Source organism: Oncorhynchus mykiss, chromosome 4, assembly GCF_057628025.1.
Source record: "Oncorhynchus mykiss isolate SJ-2025 chromosome 4, ASM5762802v1, whole genome shotgun sequence".
In the NCBI taxonomy this organism is placed as follows: domain Eukaryota; kingdom Metazoa; phylum Chordata; class Actinopteri; order Salmoniformes; family Salmonidae; genus Oncorhynchus; species Oncorhynchus mykiss.
Window position 1 is genome coordinate 47,402,501 of NC_143025.1, and position 18,100 is coordinate 47,420,600.

Consider the following 18,100-nt stretch of genomic DNA (forward strand, 5'->3'; position numbering starts at 1 on the left):
TGTGTGTTCCTTCCAAACAACTCTGAATATTTTGCCAGTACCGCTGTGGAACATCCAGGTGCTCTTTCGCGAACTTCAGATGTTGCAGAAATGTTTTTTTGGACAGCACTGGCTTCTTCCGTGGTGTCCTCCCATGAACACCATTCTTGTTTAGTGTTTTACGTATCGTAGACTCGTCAACAGAGATGTTAGCGTGTTCCAGAGATTTCTGTAAGTCTTTAGCTGACACGCTAGGATTCTTCTTTACCTCATTGAGCATTCTGCACTGTGCTCTTGCAGTCATCTTTGCAGAAAGGCCACTCCTAGGGAGAGTAGGAACAGTGCTGAACTTTCTCCAATTTGTCTTGCCGTGGACTGATGAACATCAAGGCTTTTAGAGATACTTTTGTAACCCTTTCCAGCTTTATGCAAGTCAACAGTTCTTCTGATATCTCTTTTGTTCGAGGCATGGTTCACATCAGGCAATGCTTCTTGTGAATAGCAAACTCTTTGTGAGTGTTTTTGTGGGGCAGGGCAGCTCTAACCAACATCTTAGATCTCGTCTCATTGATTGGACTCCAGGTTAGATAACTCCTGACCCCAATTAGCTTTTGGAGAAGTCATTAGCTTAGGGGTTCATGTACTTTTTCCAACCTACACTGTGAATGTTTAAATTATGTATTCAATATAGATAAGAAAAATACAATAATTTGTGTGTTATTAGTTTAAGCACACTATGTGTGTCTATTATTGTGACTTGAAGACTTGAAGATGAAGATAAGATCACATTTGATGACCCAATTTATGCAGAAGTCCCGGTAATTCCAAAGGGTTCACATACTTTTTCTTGCCACTGTAGGTATTCAGATCCTTTACTCAGTACTTTGTTGAAGCACCTTTGGCAGAGATTACAGCCTCGAGTCTTCTTGGGTATGACGCTACATGCTTGGCACACCTGTATTTGAAGAGTTTCTCCCATTCTTCTCTGCAGATCCTCTCAAGTTCTGTCAGGTTGGATGGGGAGCTTCGCTGCACAGCTATTTTCAGTTCTCTCCAGAGATGTTCGATTGGGTTCAAGTCCGGGCTCTGGCTGGGCCATTCAATGACATTCAGAGATTTGTCTTGAAGTTGTCTTGACTGTGTGCTTAGGGTCGTTGTCCTGTTGTAAGGTGAAGTTTTGCCCCAGTCTAAGGTCCTGAGGTCTCTGGAGCAGGTTTTCATCAAGGATATCTCTGTACTTTGCTCCGTTCATCTTTCCCTCGATCCTGACTAGTCTCCTAGTCCCTGGCACTGAAATACATCTCCACAGCATGATGCTGCCACCAACATGCTTCACCGTAGGGATGATGCCAGGTTTCCTCCAGATGTGACGCTTGGCATTCAGGCCAAAGAGTTCAATCTTGGCTTCATCAAACCAGAGAATCTGGTTTCTCATCGTATGAGGGTCCTTAGGTGTCTTTTGGCAAAGTCCAAGCGGGCTGTCATATGCTTTTTTACTGAGGAGTGGCTTCCGTCTGGCCACTCTACCATCTACCATAAAGACTTGATTGGTGGAGTGCTGCAGAAATGGTTGTCCTTCTGGAAGGTTCTCAGATCTCCACAGAGGAACTCCGGAGATCTATCAGAGTGAACATCGGGTTCTTGGTCACCTCCCTGACCAAGGCCCTTTTCCCCCGAATGCTCAGTTTGGCCGGGCGGCCAGCTCTAGGAAGAGTCTTGGTGGTTCCAAACTTCTTCCAATTAAGAATGATGGAGGCCACTGTGTTCTTGGGGACCTTCAATTCTGCAGAGATGTTTTGGTACCCTTCCCCAGATCTGTGCCTCGACACAATCCTGTCTCTGAGCTCTAAGGACAATTCCTTCGACCTCATGGCTTGGTTTTTGCTCTGACATGCCCTGTCAACTGTGGGACCTTATATAGACAGGCGTGTGCTTTTCCAAGTCATGTCTAATCAATTGAATTTACCACAGGTGGACTCCAATCAAGTTGTAGAAACATCTCAAGGATTATCAATGGAAACAGGATGCACTTGAGCTCAATTTCGAGTCTCATAGCAAAGGGTCTGAATACTTATGTAAATAAGATATTTGTTTTTTTATTTTTAATACATTTGCTAACATTTCTAAAAACCTGTTTTCGCTTTGTCATTATTGTGTGGACATTGATGAAGATTTAAAAAAAAATGTAATACATTTTTAGAATAATGCTGTAAAAATTGTGGAAAAAGTCACGGGGTCTGAATACTTTCCGAGTGCGCTGTAATTCCTATCTATTTTATTTTTGATGAAGATTTTTCCATTCTTGATTTGCAATTTCAGTTCACTTCCTGAATTAATTATTGGTTGTTTTATCCCAAAGAAATTCCTAGAGTTTGAGGACTGTGTGGATGTTCTCTACCATAAAAATGTTTAGGGCCGGTTTCCCGGACACAGAGTAAATCTAGTCTTGGGCTAAAAAAAAAAACATTTCAGTGGATATTCTCCCTTGAGTCAGCGTTTTAGTCCAGGACTAGGCTTAATCTGTGTCTGGGAAACCAGCCCATAGCGTTTTGACTGACTGTGTATGGTTGTTCTCTCCCACAGAAATTCATAGAGTTTGAGGATGCATTGGAGGGGGAGAAGAAGGACTTGCAGACTCATGTGGAGAGCTTGGAACTGCAGGGGAAACAACTGGAGCTCAAGACCAAGAACTACTCTGACCAGAGTGAGTATAGACTACTGTTACTGCTCAGAACTAGAACTACTCTGACCAGAGTGAGTATTAGTGTGTTTTCACACTTGGTCCCTTTCTGACAATTTTTGTGAACTCAGCGTGGTTTGCTTAATTTTTTGTCCAGTGTGAACACTCCAAAGGAACTCAGACCCCTCAAAACGGACCCCGAAGTGAACCGAACTCAAGAGGTGGTCAGTTCGGTTCCCTTGAATTCCTCGGTCCGGTTCACTTTTTTAGGGCAATGTGAACACAAAGCTACACAGGTTCGCTTGTTATTATTCCCACACCACATACTAGAATACTGCAACACTGTTTCCCCTCCCATAACCCCTCACGTTGGTGCCACAAAAGAGAGAAGATGATTATCTGCCGGTTCGCAGAAAAATATTATTTGTTTGCAATATGTGATCTATAAAGAGATATTCTAACCTGTTTATTTCAATGTGGGATTTGAATAGTGTGTGATGACAACAATATCCTTGGTGAGAATCACGACATAGGGTACAAAATCTATTTTAGCTCTTAAAGGGGCAGTAGACTACATTGGGTGTAGAATTTTCAATTATAGCATTATTTGTCTGCAGTTATTCTTCTGCTATTTATTCTGTTACCAATAATATTTACATGTTCATAGAAATTATAATTATTATGTCTCATCTTTTAACTAAATTAAATCTATTATCTTCCAAAATATAAGTATTAATAAATATCTGTATGATAACAAGTTCTGATGGAATGGCTTGTCCTGCACTCTGTAAAAACGCAGAGTACATTGATTAAATGTTGGAAAAAGGCCTTGGTTCCTTTTAAAACATTGCAATGTGAAATCAAAGAAGACTCGGACCACAAAATAGGTTAAGTGAACAGGCGAAAGAGTTGAGTCCTCATTCGAAGTCAAGGGCAGTGTAAGGACCGACGCTGGGAGATGAGAAGCAAGTACAAGGAGAGTACATTTAATGGATAATATACCAGAAACAAACAAGGACATCGTCTGGACAGGGGAAAACGTAACAACATCAATGATGACACAGGGAACAAACTGAGGAGCAGACAGATATAGAGGGGTAATCAACAAAATAAAGGAGTCCAGATGAGTCCATTGAGCGCTGATGCACGTAATGATGGTGACAGGTGTGGGGTAATGAAGGGCAGCCTGGCACCCTCGAGCGCCAGAGAGGGGAAGCGGGAGCAGGCGTGACAGGCAGTGTGAATACAAAGGGAACTGAGTTCTTTAGCTTTTTTTTACCCCAGAGTTCACTAAAGAGGACTGAGATCAGTTATTTTAAAGAGGACTATTTGTGAAAACACCCTTAAACTTAATAACTAGAACTACTCCGAATAGAGTGAGTATAAAATTCTAATAACCGGAACTACTTCGATCAGAGTGAGTATAGAACTATAATAACTAGAACGACGCCGACCAGAGTGAGTATAGAACTATAATAACTAGAACTTCTCCGACCAGAGTGAGTATAGACTATTAATAACTAGAATTACTTCATCAAGAGTGAGTATAGACTTAGTACTCTGACAATTTGATGTTGACAATGCCATTTGCCCACTACATGGGATAAACAGCTGCAGGTGATTGCACTGTATCTCATGGCATTTACAAACAGATATGCCCAGCAGTGTGATGGATCAGACTTTGTTTACATAAGACAACACATCGATTCTGTATGTATTTTTCTGTTGCTCATCAATGTTTAAAAACTAGAACTACTCTGACCAGGGTGAGTATAGAACTATAATAACCTGAACTACTCCAACCAGAGTGAGTATAGAACTATAATAACTTGAACTACTCCAACCAGAGTGAGTAGTACCTCAGTACTAAAACACTGTGTAATATTACTCAGAGCACGAACTGCTTCGACCAGAGTGAGTGTGTACTTCTCAAAACTAGCACACTGCAAGTGTGCACTAATCAGAACTAGCACACTGTGAGTCTTCACGACTCAGAACTACCGCACACACCGTGAGTCTGCATTACTCATAACTATGTGATGGTACACTATTGACTTCCAAGCACAAAGTGTATAGCCTAGCACATAGTGGTTGTCTACCTACGATGTGGAGGACTAAACATAGCCTACTAGCACACATTGGTTTTGCACCATGAAGAGATTTGCGTGTAGTATTCAAGGACACAATATAGCCCGTTTTACACTAACCCACCATGTCCGGATGAGCCAGTGCATGTTCTGTGGTTAATATGGCTTAATAGGGTTTTAGTGCCTCTGACAGCAAAAAGACTCACATATTCAATCAATAAGAAAACGGGCCTGCTACCATTTAGTGTTTCAAAGCAGACCAGCTTTAAATGGAGAGCACCATCACACTATCCACTGTTCAATATGGAGCCATTTCCAGAAAGTCCTGGACTAATAGTCACTTTCAATGGAGAATCTCACCAGCCCGAAGTGTATAACCCACAGTGCTGTTACAATGGGTGGCTGGTTGACTCTGATTCTGTTTATCTGGGTTTCAGTCACTCGTCTGGAGGAGCGTGAGTCAGACATGAAGAAGGAGTACAATGCATTGCACCAGCGACACACGGAGGTAGGAACAGCCGTGTGTGTGTGCGTGCATGAGAGAGTTTAGTATCTGACTCCATTACAAGCTGCTAGGTTTGTATCATGATGTTGTTCGCCTGGTGCAATAGAACCAAGTCAGTGGAATTACGTCCATCTTCCTCACTCATCCTCTCTCTTCCTGTCAGATGATTCAAACATACGTGGAGCATATTGAGAGGTCCAAGATGCAACAGGCAGGGAACAACAGCCAGTCAGAAGGGCCAGGCAGTGGACGAACGTGAGTGGCCGACTTTTTAAAAACATTTTCATCATAAAATGTTATTATCCCCAAGTGAGGAAAATCCGTTGAGGAGCATACAGACAAAGCTCTACAATTCATATAACAACATAGACATAAAATAATATAGTTAGTTGTGACCTTTCTGGAAAGTGTGGGTAGGTGGGTGTGTTGGTGGGTGTGTGTGTGTGTGTGCAGGGGGAAGAGTATAGAAATGGATCCTGGCATAGCTTAGTAGTAGCAACTATGCTGAGGTAATGGTCTGTGCTTTGTTGTGCTTGGAATAAGTGTGCAAGGGTTTAGTGTTCTGTGTTTAGTGTGCTGTAGTTGTGTTGTGTGTAATGCCTTCTGTTGTGCTGCTGTGTTAGTCTGTGGTAGCTTGTCTTGTGACCAGTGATGTAGTGGTTAAAAAACAGGTGGGTAAAAGCTGATCGCTGTTTGTGGTGAGTAAAGTAACGCTCCCTATACTTTCAATGCCTTTTTTCCACAAAAGGTTGGTAAAAGCTTGTGCATAATAAAATATGTCAGTAAACAACATTTACGTGTGTTTTACCCTCCACTACACCACTTGTGACCTGTTGTATCATGGTTTGGCTTCACTCTAATCAATATATGTCTGTCTCGTTGTCTCACTCTGTGCTCGTGCTGCTGTGTTGCACAGTCAACGCCACATGTGGAGGAAAAGGTAAATCACTACCCCCAAAAACCTCCCCCCCTCCATGCCTGTCCCCTCAATCTCATTCAGTGTTTGTCAGTCTTGGTCCTGAGTATAGGACCCGGGTTCAAATACTTGGAAAATCATTTTAAATATTCAGAGCTTTTTGCTGAGTCTTTTTGGGACTTTTCTATTGGTTTTTTAAGCCAGGCAAGCTGAACCAGGCTCAGATACAGTATTTATTTCAGTAGTGCCGAGGGATTATAGATTTTTGAGTTCGTTTCAGTTCGATTATTTATTTTTTACATTAAATGCATTATGAAATAATGACATTAAAATGATTAGAGCTTTTTCAAAAATAGTGAACATTCAATTGTCAAAACATTGGAAATATTCTATTGTCTCTGTCAGGTCCACATAGAAAAATAGAGAATTGCTATTAAATATTTAAATATTTCAGTTGTGTATATTACTTAGTTTTATTTGACGACTTCATAAGTATTAATTCCTTAAAATCAGCATCTCAACTCTGCTCAGGCAGTAGCAGCCAGCCAGACAACCAACCATCTAACGTTATCTCTGTTCTCCCCATACTGTACTGTCTAGCTAGCTAGGCTAGCATGCCTAAGTATGCTACAGAGCTGTCTGACGAAATCTTTTTACTAGTTCTTTAAAGTAGATAAGGCATACTTTCACAAACTCTATCCCTCTCTCTCGTTATTGTGTTGTCTACTATCTTCTCTCTCTTGCTGTGGCGTATGCGGTCTGTGTGTATCTAACCTAGCATAGCAGGCGTAAAAATATATCCAAACCAGAAAAGAACAGGCGCAATGGATTATGGCCATTGTAGTTAATTACCACTTTTCTGAGCTGAACTTGAATATTTGCTTAATGAAAACTACAACTCCCGTCAGCTCAGCATCCCATATAGCGCTGGACTTAATTTCTCTCGTGCATGATTTGATTTCTCTCTAGAGAAACAGGGTGTTGGGCTACCAAAAAAACTAAAAACTAAGTGGAATTCAAGTAATTGAAGCATGTCAATTAGTTGTTTATAATAACAACAACAAAAAACGGAACTTTGGTTAATCGCTCAGCACAAATTTTCAGGTATCTAAAAACCCAGGTCTGCTGAGTATACAAGCTTTTGCTCCAGCCCAGCACTAACACACCTGATTCAACTAATGGGGAGCTTGTTGATTAGTTGAATCAGGCCTGCAGACCCTGTGGTTCCCAGGACTAGGACTGACAATCACTGCCCTGGCTCCATTGACCAACCAGCCTCTCCTTGGACTAGAAGTTCCCCTGCCCCCAGTATGTCCCAATATGGAATGGGCCCAGAGTTTGTGCCTTTGTCCTTTACCTTCTCCTATATCACCCACTGTTTATGGTCTGTCTGTGTTTCTGTCGCACAGCTGAGTCGAGTGGAGACGAATGGATTCGGTTCAGTTTGTTCATGCAGTCGTCCTGATGAACCCTTCCGAGCTAGCTAGTTTATGCTTGTGGCTAGAAACTCCAGCGAGGATTTGAAACTTGTCTGCCGAAGTCAGGACTTGGTAGAGTATTCAGAATAATTACGTTTTTATCTGAGTATTTTATGTGAAATTCACTACAATAAATGTGCTTTCGCTGTCACCCAGGCTTGATATTGGCTACACTAGCTAGCTACTTCCCACTCCTTACTGCGGGACAGCAGTGCTCGGCAAGCAGAAGCAAAGGACACTGTGCTCCATGTTCAAGTCATTTATATTTAGTAAGTTTTGTTATCTGTTTTAACAAACCTTTTTTATTTTTGTACTTATGTATTGCATATAGTTTTTTTTGTGGTGTGGTTTTCATATAAGCCCTTAGGCTTCCAACTACACCTGCACACCTTTTTTTGTTGTTTTGTTTTTAATCTGTATTGTTGTCTATCACTTTTTTATTTTTTAAATATATTTTTTATTTATTTCGCCTTTATTTAACCAGGTAGGCTAGTTGAGAACAAGTTCTCATTTACAACTGCGACCTGGCCAAGATAAAGCAAAGCAGTTTGACACATACAACAACACGGAGTTACACATTGAATAAACAAACATACAGTAGGAAAAAAAAGTCTATATACAATGTGTGCAAATGAGGTAAGATAAGGGAGGTAAAGGCAATAAATAGGCCATAGTGGCGAGGTAATTACGATATAGCAATTAAACACTGGAGGGATTGATGTGCAGAAGATGAATGCGAATGGGGTGCGAAGGAGCAAAATAAATAAATACAGTATGGGGATGAGGTAGTTGGATGGCCTATTTAAGGTGCAATGATCTGTGAGCTGCTCTGACAGCTGGTGCTTGAAGTTAGTGAGGGAGATATGAGTCTCCAGCTTCAGTGATTTTTGCCGTTCGTTCCAGTCATTGGCAGCAGAGAACTGGAAGGAAAGGCGGCCAAAGGAGGAATTGGCTTTGGGGGTGACCAGTGAAATATACCTGCTGGAGCGGGTGTGTGCTGCTATGGTGACCAGTAAACTGAGATAAGGCAGGGCTTTACCTAGCAAAGACTTGTAGATGACCTGGAACCAGTTTGGCGACGAGTATGAAGCGAGGGCCAGCCAATGAGAGCATACAGGTCGGAGTGGTGGGTAGTATATGGGGCTTTGGTGACAAAACGGATGGCACTGTGATAGACGGCATCCAATTTGTTGAGTAGAGTGTTGGAGGCTATTTTGTAAATGACATCGCAGAAGTCAAGGATCGGTAGGATAGTCCGTTTTACGAGAGTATGTTTGGCAGCATTAGTGAAGGATGCTTTGTTGCCAAATAGGAAGCCAATTCTATATTTAATTTTGGATTGGAGATGGTTAATGTGGGTCTGGAAGGAGAGTTTACAGTCTAACCAGACACCTAGGTATTTGTAGTTGTCCACACATTCTAAGTCAGAACCGTCCAGAGTAGGGATGCTGGACGGATGGGCGGGTGCGGGCAGCGATCGGTTGAATAGCATGCATTTAGTTTTACTTGCATTTAAGAGCAGTTGGAGGCCACGGAAGGAGAGTTGTATGACCATGAAGCTCGTCTGGAGGTTAGTTAGCACAGTGTCCAAAGAAGGGCCAGAAGTATACAGAATGGTGTCGTCTGCGTAGAGGTGGATCAGAGAATCACCAGCAGCAAGAGCGACATCATTGATATATACAGAGTTTTCTTTGGTGCAATTTTTAAAAAACATTTTAATGAATGTTGTTGCTGGCAAACTCTCCCCATTGAGCAGTAGACTGTATCATGGTGACATCCATATGGTTACTACCAATTTGACGCGTTCTTTTTCGTGTAGGCTGTTATCCTACTCAAAATAAAATAAATTGGGATGGAAGAAATTGACCATGTAATACAGCTGCACAGTGGGAAGCAACTCCAGTCGGCAAGCCTCGATACAACACAGTTGCATTGGTCATTCGCACCAGCTTGACTGAACCCAACCAATCCGCTCGCCTCCACTTTACTCTCAACTGCGCGACATACAGTACGTCATCAATTTGGGCAACAGGCGTGTCCTTATAGCCTCTCCCGTTTCTCCATAACATGGATATCTCGTGTCATATTATGTCGGTCTGGTTTAGTGTCAGTCTGTCCAGTAGCTGGCTTTGTGTGTTGTACTTAATTCAGGGGATTTTCAGTTTTATGCTTATGCAACCCCAAAGTTAGCTTTCACATCTCTCCAGATACCTAATGTACAGTACATTATCTCCTGCTCTCTCTGCCCCTCCCTCTCTCTTTCTCTCCCCTCTACCCCTCTCTCTGCCCCTCGCCTCTCTTTTCCCCCTCACCTCTCTCTCTCTGCCACTCCCTCTATCTCCCTGTTTCCTTTTTCTTCTCTCAAACCTTTACTCTTCCCCCCTTTGTTTCGTGCTCCACTCTCCTGTCCTCCTCTCTCCTCCCGCCCCCTCTCTTTTCCCCCAGCAGCAAAGTGGAGCGTCCCCCGTCGTTGAGCCTGTACCCCAGTGGAGAGGGCATGGGGATGGTACGTGGGGGGGGGGGGCTAGGATGATAATGCCTGGGTCTGGGACCGACTTCTGGCAGGTCAACGAGCTCAGCCAATCCCGCTACACCTCTGGCTACCAGGTGTGATAGCGGCTCCATCCCAAATGGCACCCTATTCTTTTTATAGTGCACTACTTTTGACCAGAGCACTATGGGCCCTGGTTAAAAGTAGTGCACTATAAAGGGGAATAGGATGACATTTGGGACGCACACAGACACTCCCCCTGGACCTCACGTCTGCAGAACGCGTCATGCCACACCCCCACCATTACCACCGTCAATCAGAATCATCCAGACACATCCCTCACGCCTGCATGTGTCCCTCGTCTTCCAAGAGCTTTTCTTTGTGGTGCTTGTCGATAGTTTTTTTATGGCGGTGAGTGTAATGAAGACATGACAGTGTATGAACAGATATGATGAATACATTAATATTAGGATAAAAATATTACATTAAATTGGTGTAATTTCTTTTCACTTACAGTGCCTTGTGAAAGTATTCGGCCCCCTTGAACTTTGCGACCTTTTGCCACATTTCAGGCTTCAAACATAAAGATATAAACTGTATTTTTTTGTGAAGAATCAACAACAAGTGGGACACAATCATGAAGTGGAACGACATTTATTGGATATTTCAAACTTTTTTAACAAATCAAAAACTGAAAAATTGGGCGTGCAAAATTATTCAGCCCCCTTAAGTTAATACTTTGTAGCGCCACCTTTTGCTGCGATTACAGCTGTAAGTCGCTTGGGGTATGTCTCTATCAGTTTTGCACATCGAGAGACTGAAATTTTTTCCCATTCCTCCTTGCAAAACAGCTCGAGCTCAGTGAGGTTGGATGGAGAGCATTTGTGAACAGCAGTTTTCAGTTCTTTCCACAGATTCTCGATTGGATTCAGGTCTGGACTTTGACTTGGCCATTCTAACACCTGGATATGTTTATTTTTGAACCATTCCATTGTAGATTTTGCTTTATGTTTTGGATCATTGTCTTTTTGGAAGACAAATCTCTGTCCCAGTCTCAGGTCTTTTGCAGACTCCATCAGGTTTTCTTCCAGAATGGTCCTGTATTTGGCTCCATCCAGCTCCATCCATCTTCCCATCAATTTTAACCATCTTCCCTGTCCCTGCTGAAGAAAAGCAGGCCCAAACCATGATGCTGCCACCACCATGTTTGACAGTGGGGATGGTGTGTTCAGGGTGATGAGCTGTGTTGCTTTTACGCCAAACATAACGTTTTGCATTGTTGCCAAAAAGTTCAATTTTGGTTTCATCTGACCAGATGTTTGGTGTGTCTCCCAGGTGGCTTGTGGCGAACTTTAAACAACACTTTTTATGGATATCTTTAAGAAATGGCTTTCTTCTTGCCACTCTTCCATAAAGGCCAGATTTGTGCAATATACGACTGATTGTTGTCCTATGGACAGAGTCTCCCACCTCAGCTGTAGATCTCTGCAGTTCATCCAGAGTGATCATGGGCCTCTTGGCTGCATCTCTGATCAGTCTTCTCCTTGTATGAGCTGAAAGTTTAGAGGGACGGCCAGGTCTTGGTAGATTTGCAGTGGTCTGATACTCCTTCCATTTCAATATTATCGCTTGCACAGCGCTCCTTGGGATGTTTAAAGCTTGGGAAATCTTTTTGTATCCAAATCCGGCTTTAAACTTCTTCACAACAGTATCTCGGACCTGCCTGGTGTGTTCCTTGTTCTTCATGATGCTCTCTGCGCTTTTAACGGACCTCTGAGACTATCACAGTGCAGGTGCATTTATACGGAGACTTGATTACACACAGGTGGATTGTATTTATCATCATTAGTCATTTAGGTCAACATTGGATCATTCAGAGATCCTCACTGAACTTCTGGAGAGAGTTTGCTGCACTGAAAGTAAAGAGGCTGAATAATTTTACACGCCCAATTTTTCAGTTTTTGATTTGTTAAAAAAGTTTGAAATATCCAATAAATGTCGTTCCACTTCATGATTGTGTCCCACTTGTTGTTGATTATTCACAAAAAAATACAGTTTTATATCTTTATGTTTGAAGCCTGAAATGTGGCAAAAGGTCGCAAAGTTCAAGGGGGCCGAATACTTTCGCAAGGCACTGTAAGTACTTTTTTCTACAATAATAGAACATAACATAGATTCTATCGTCCCGTTTGCACCTGTCTTTACATCACGTTTCACATGTAAGTGTGATGCTTTGTTACTATGTGTACGCGCAAGATTGTGAACATTCCAACGAGCCTTGCAAGAGAAGAACCCTGGCTTCCCTATTCTCCACCCTTCAGCCTAAATGTGCATTGCACACTCTCCGTCATTAATTTAAAAGCATTGGCTTGATGCAAACATTGTCTGAAGGGAGTTTCCTCCATTGTTAAATCCATGAAGGGAAGTGTGCACGTGGACACTTTGGGAGAAGGGTGGATAATCGGGATGCAGCCCCTCTTTAACAATACAGCCCCTTAACCTCTTTAACCGTCTGACCTCTGATGCCCCAGGAGGATGGTTCCGAGTCGGACTCGGTGGCGGCCACGCCCAGTAGCACAGGAAGTAAGTCCAACACGCCCACTTCCTCCGTCCCTTCCGCCACCGTCACGCCCCTCAACGAGGGCTTCCTCCCACCCGGCGAGTTCGACCCAATGCATGCTGTAAGCCGCGGCATGAAGAGTGCTAAACACCTCAGCAAAAACATGGAGGTGCAGGTCTCCCAGAAAACCAGGAATGTCAGCATCGGTGAGTGTAACGTGTTGTTACACACACACCCATGCATGTATTGATAAGGTCCCTCAGAGAAGGAGTACTGATCTAGGATCAGGTCCCCCCCCTGTCCATGTAATCTTATTCATTATGATCTAAAATGCAAAACTGATCCTAGATCATCACTCCTATTCTGAGATGCTTTGTGAATATGGTTTTGAGTGTGTATGATATTCTATCTGTACTCAGGTATGGGTAGCAGTGATGAGGGGTCAGAATTCCAAGAGATCATTGATTCCACACCAGAGCTGGATATGTGTGTGGACCCCCGTCTCTATGGTGGAGGAAACAGGTAACACACACACACACACACACACACACACACACACACACACAGAGCAATGATTAAATATCAGTGTGTGTGTCAGTCCTTCCCAGGGCATTGTGAATGAGGCGTTCGGTATCAACACTGACTCTCTCTACCATGAGATCAAGGATGCCAAGTCTGACATCATCGGGGATGTTGACGCCGGGGCTGAGCTTTTAGGTAAGCCAATCAGAGGACTATTGGGTGGGGTATATGCAAATTAGCTATTGGAAGGCAACCTAGGCAAGTCTCTGGTCATGTTCCAGGCTGTCTACATTGCAAATGTTGCATTGCATTAACCAATGGTTGTGTGTCATGTCATCGACTGCACAGTCGGGTGTCAGATTGCTATTTCAAATAATGTGTTTAGCTGATATGTTAAACACCTATCGAGCATTGTGAGTTCTGGCATGCGTCTGAAATGTAGTCACCCTGGAACCCGACCTCTGTCTGCACTAAGCAAAGAGTCATTGGGAATGTAAGCTGCGGTGCTTAGTGCACCAGCTGTGTCACCAGCTGTGTCATCGTTGCCATAGCACTGGCTAGCTCTGAACTCCATGCACACAGCGAAATGTTCATCACCACCTCACATTCCCGGCAGCTCCCCCATCCTCCACTGCACCGCAAAGCACCCTAGGATATCACTTGCACCATGGCTGCAGTCCCCATTTATTTTATATATTTGAGTGGTTGATTTTACAGGGCAAGCTAAATTATTCTTGATTTACTCTTGGTTTACTTCCTTTTACCAGGTATAGTTGACAGAGCTTTATGAGTGGTTTATTTAATTGCGATCATATTAGTTTATTGACCCATGACCCTTCTCTGTGCTTCCTCTCTCCCTTCCTGTGTATGCTGGATACACCTCTAGGGGAGTTCTCAGGTGTGTATCTGAACCCTCTCTTTCTCTTTCTCTCTCTTTCTCTCCTCTCTCTCTCTCACTCACTCACTCACTCACTCACTCACTCACTCACTCACACACACACACACACACACACACACACACACACCTCCCAATGACATATGCTGGCATTACATGCTACAACAGTTGTTTTAAATGTTGATCTAGTCCAGATATTGTCCAGATAATGCTTTCTTTGATTGGTTGGTCATAATGTTACAAAGCTCAACTGAACCCTGTGGTCAATGAAGGTGAATCTCTCTGAGTCTAAACTGACAGTGTTCTCTGGGCTTGGACAGATCCAAGCTCTCTTTTTACTCTCTGAAGCTTTTGAATATAACAAGTGCTTATCAGCATTCTCTCTCTTTTTTGTCTCACCCCATCCCTCCTTCTCTCTTTCTCTCTGGGCTGTGCCCCCGCCCCCCTGTCCTTCTCTCTCCCCGTTTCTCTTCCTCTCCCCAGTCCGTGATGATTTTTTCGGTAAGGCTTCCTCTAGCCTTATTCAGCATCTCTAGCTGTTGCTCATCCTCCCATGTCGTTGTGTCTTGTCTTTTCTGCGTTCCATGTTGTGATGCCATTTCCTACCTGTTCCCCTGCTGTGATGTCACTTCCACCCGTTTCCTGTTGGCTGTTATTTGAGTCTGGCAAGCCTTTTCTTTTTGTATTTGTTTTTCACCTTTTATTTAGATTTTTAATTCATTGCTTTGTCCTCATGTTTGACACTGCGAAAGCTCTAACGGTTTTGACATGAGGCTATTGTTTGTAGGGTAGCCAGGTAGGTTGTGCCTACCAGAGAAAATATTGATTTCTCCTTTTTGGTTGAGAGGGAATGAGTCCCGTCCTGTCCGTCAAGACATACACTTTTCATAAACCTTTAAAACATTGGAAATAACTTCAAAACAATGGTGTTCTTTTGTGTTGGTTGTATTACCAAAATAAATGATTACACACATATTACACACGTTACACACATGATTACACACGTTATAAATATAACAAACAATGAGCTCTGGTTCCTCAAGAAAAGTCCTGTACCTCGGGCCTAAAAGAGTCCAGCCCGGTAAATGAGTTCAGTTAACCCAAGTGACCTCAGTCATGCAATTGTCTTTTCATAAAGTGATGCATAAACCCTGTCTCATTAATACAATCAGATTGCAAGAAACAGTTTTACCACACAACTATAAAGTGTCACATCTCTGTAGTCTTCACTACAACTGAATCAGGGCCGGTCCTGGACGTTCTGCTGCCCTAGGCAAGACAAAAATCAGAGGAACAGAACATAATAGCAGCCCAATTAAAAGGCCTATGCTGCAAATTAAACACAATTTTTAACACATCTGGTTAGTAGGCTATATAATCAGTTAAGTGTCAATAACATAGCCTAATATTTTCAATCTGATTACATTGATAAAATCACCAATGCCCTGGACATTTTGCTGAACTAGGTGAGATAAAAATAAGTACATCTTAGTCATGAATCTAAGCATGGCACTTTCAAAAGTTACCTTTCCACCCAGACAGAGGCTCTACTGACACAGAAAACTGTAAGCTTCAACTGCTGGCTACTTGTCCGTTGTATAACCCAACAACAGAAGTGCTTCCCTAAAAGCTGCCTGGGTTTAAACAAACATCTTCTCTTTTCAGAAAGAGAAAAGCTCAATTAATAGGGACAGAATAGCAGTCATTTTTTTTATCTCCTCGAATATTATAGGCTGCAGTTTAGCTTCAGAGTGTCATATACAGGAATTAATATATCCCCATATGCATCGGAGTCACGTACTTCGCGGACATTTTAGAGCTTGTTTCTACCATAAGGCGCCACGGAGTTAAGCATTGTTATAATCTTGATATAATCTGGACACGTTTTATGTATTTATTTCAAAATATAAAGCAAACAATAGATATAATTTGTGCCCTCTTCTTTAACAAATGGTATGTGATACCATCACTCAATTCGAGCCCTTGTTTTAGTCAAACACACCAAGCCCTTCTCAGACATGGAGGTATTTAATGTGACAGTGTTGGAGTATTTTGCTACACCGTCATCAATGGATAGGATAATTGTGTCTGTCAAACAGGTAGGCTTACCACTTATTTTTTGTAGGATGAAGAAATAAGCTCCAATTATATTTTACCCCTGCTTTGGAGAGTTAAAATGTTGCTATCACTATGCAACCAGCTACCTATAGTAGGAAAACAAGTTACTTATTAATAATATCCCACCTGTTATCACACATGGCACGACCCCATAATTGTTATAATTACAATAAAAATAACACTGATAACATATTTAACATATATTTTAATATTTCTTTAGAACTGTAAAACAGAGTAAGATCATTTGAGCTTTGGAAACAACTGCTTTCATAAATGCATGGTGGGCCCCGTTTCGCTGGAGCAGGGTAAAATAAGCTTTATGTCAATGACCCAGCCTTAACGAATTTAGTTTATTTACATACCGAATTTGATTGTCTAACATCAGTTTAAACAATTTATTTATTTTGTCTCCACCTAGAGTGGCCTCTTTCCTCTGCTGTGGTGCTGCATTGCAGTCAGCGATGTCTTCTCTCGAAGCTGTCCATGGTCCTGAAATCAAATAATCTGAGTTTGCTTGGACACCAGTCTGATCTCCAGCTCCTTCCACCTTTGGGAACTATCTAGGTGGTCATGCGACTTCTCATGTGAGCTAAGGAGGTGGCACAGATTCTTCCAGTCCCTGGTTGCATCCCTGACCAGCAAAAAAATTGGTCTCTTCACTCTCTCCCCGTGGGTCACCGAAATGTTTCGTTGCCCCTCATCTCTTGGGAAATTCCCATCCTTATCATGATGTGGCCCAGGCTGCACTAACATATCTCGTAAAGATCCCATTCCTATATTTTGGCCACTCACCAGGATATTTTATGTTTTTTGTGTGGGAGTCGGATTTAATCAGCAGCACCACTATCATCCGGGACGGGGAGCGACGAATCTGAGTCTGGGTCCAAGATAGTAGGGTCTTCACTGGCATTGTTTGGAGGTGTGGCTAGGCCTGGTGCGAACACCTGTTCTTGTCCAGCCAGAGAGCTTTTATCATCGGTGGAATTGCATGGCTCAGGCTCCTCCGGTTTGCCTTCTTCGCTCAGCGAACGGGGGCTCGTCGTTGTCGGGGAATGAGTGGCCTGTCCAAGTAGGCTTGTCAGCTGCCAGCTGATGGACAGTGCTGCATGCTGATACATTTCACCAGAGAATTACTTTGGTTCAAAGATTGTGCCTATTTTCTCATTGTTAAAAAAAAAAAAATCTCATCCTGGTAGTTTTTCACTAATGACTTTAGTCACTAATCGTCTTCGTCACACACCAACATAAAAAAATACAATAATTTAATTGGCAGATACATTTGTATTAATGTTTCACAATTGGAAAATCGCATATAAACACACACATCACCATAGCTACCAATGATAGTGGGCGTGAACTTCGGAAGAAGCGGGAATGGATTGCAGCAACGCTATGAGCTGGTGGCTGGGGTGCCGCGGGCGATGTAGTAGCCGATTAAGGGTGATGGAGGGCGCCAGCCAATTGTCAAAATGCCGCCATAGGCGGCGGCCTAATCTTGCCTAATGGGAGGGCCGGCCCTGAACTGAACACATAAATCATCACATCACACCAAAACAAATGAAATACCGAATGCAAAAAGTTGTAGTCAATCGGTCAGTCAGACAATCCAATCCGCCAACAGATCTCCGGCGGGGAAAGGCCACGAAGAAACAGCGGAGACCAACGTAGATCGGTAGTCGAACAATAGACCTAAGTAGAGCCAATACTGATTGGTCCTGCCACAAGGTTACAGTACACACTTTTTACTACAAACAAAACAAACTGGGTCTCAACGAGCTTCCAAGATGAGGGTAGAACACTTCCTCTCTCGCGCCACTGTCACAACCTACTTTTGCGCAGCTAATCCTGGCTATTTAATAGGGAATTAAA

General features: G+C 42.8%; 1 protein-coding gene across 18 annotated transcripts in view; it reads left to right on the top strand.

Annotated features, from left to right (window-relative positions):
- Positions 1 to 18,100, top strand: part of LOC110521924 (C-Jun-amino-terminal kinase-interacting protein 3) — a 78,427-nt gene that overhangs the window by 20,988 nt on the left and 39,339 nt on the right. For 7 of the 18 annotated variants that reach the window (XR_016495307.1, XM_036968834.2, XM_036968841.2 and 4 more), the window contains exons 2-11: positions 2,563 to 2,683; positions 5,184 to 5,254; positions 5,415 to 5,506; positions 6,168 to 6,191; positions 10,091 to 10,151; positions 12,668 to 12,902; positions 13,116 to 13,218; positions 13,295 to 13,413; positions 14,105 to 14,116; positions 14,597 to 14,614. Coding sequence is in view for 17 of the 18 variants with exons in the window: in XM_036968834.2 (XP_036824729.1) it covers positions 2,563 to 2,683; positions 5,184 to 5,254; positions 5,415 to 5,506; positions 6,168 to 6,191; positions 10,091 to 10,151; positions 12,668 to 12,902; positions 13,116 to 13,218; positions 13,295 to 13,413; positions 14,105 to 14,116; positions 14,597 to 14,614 (856 nt within the window). In the remaining variant the exon portion in view is untranslated. The remainder of the gene's footprint in view (positions 1 to 2,562; positions 2,684 to 5,183; positions 5,255 to 5,414; positions 5,507 to 6,167; positions 6,192 to 10,090; positions 10,152 to 12,667; positions 12,903 to 13,115; positions 13,219 to 13,294; positions 13,414 to 14,104; positions 14,117 to 14,596; positions 14,615 to 18,100) is intronic. The other 11 variants (XM_090232209.1, XM_090232213.1, XM_090232214.1 and 8 more) reach the window with 6 other exon arrangements.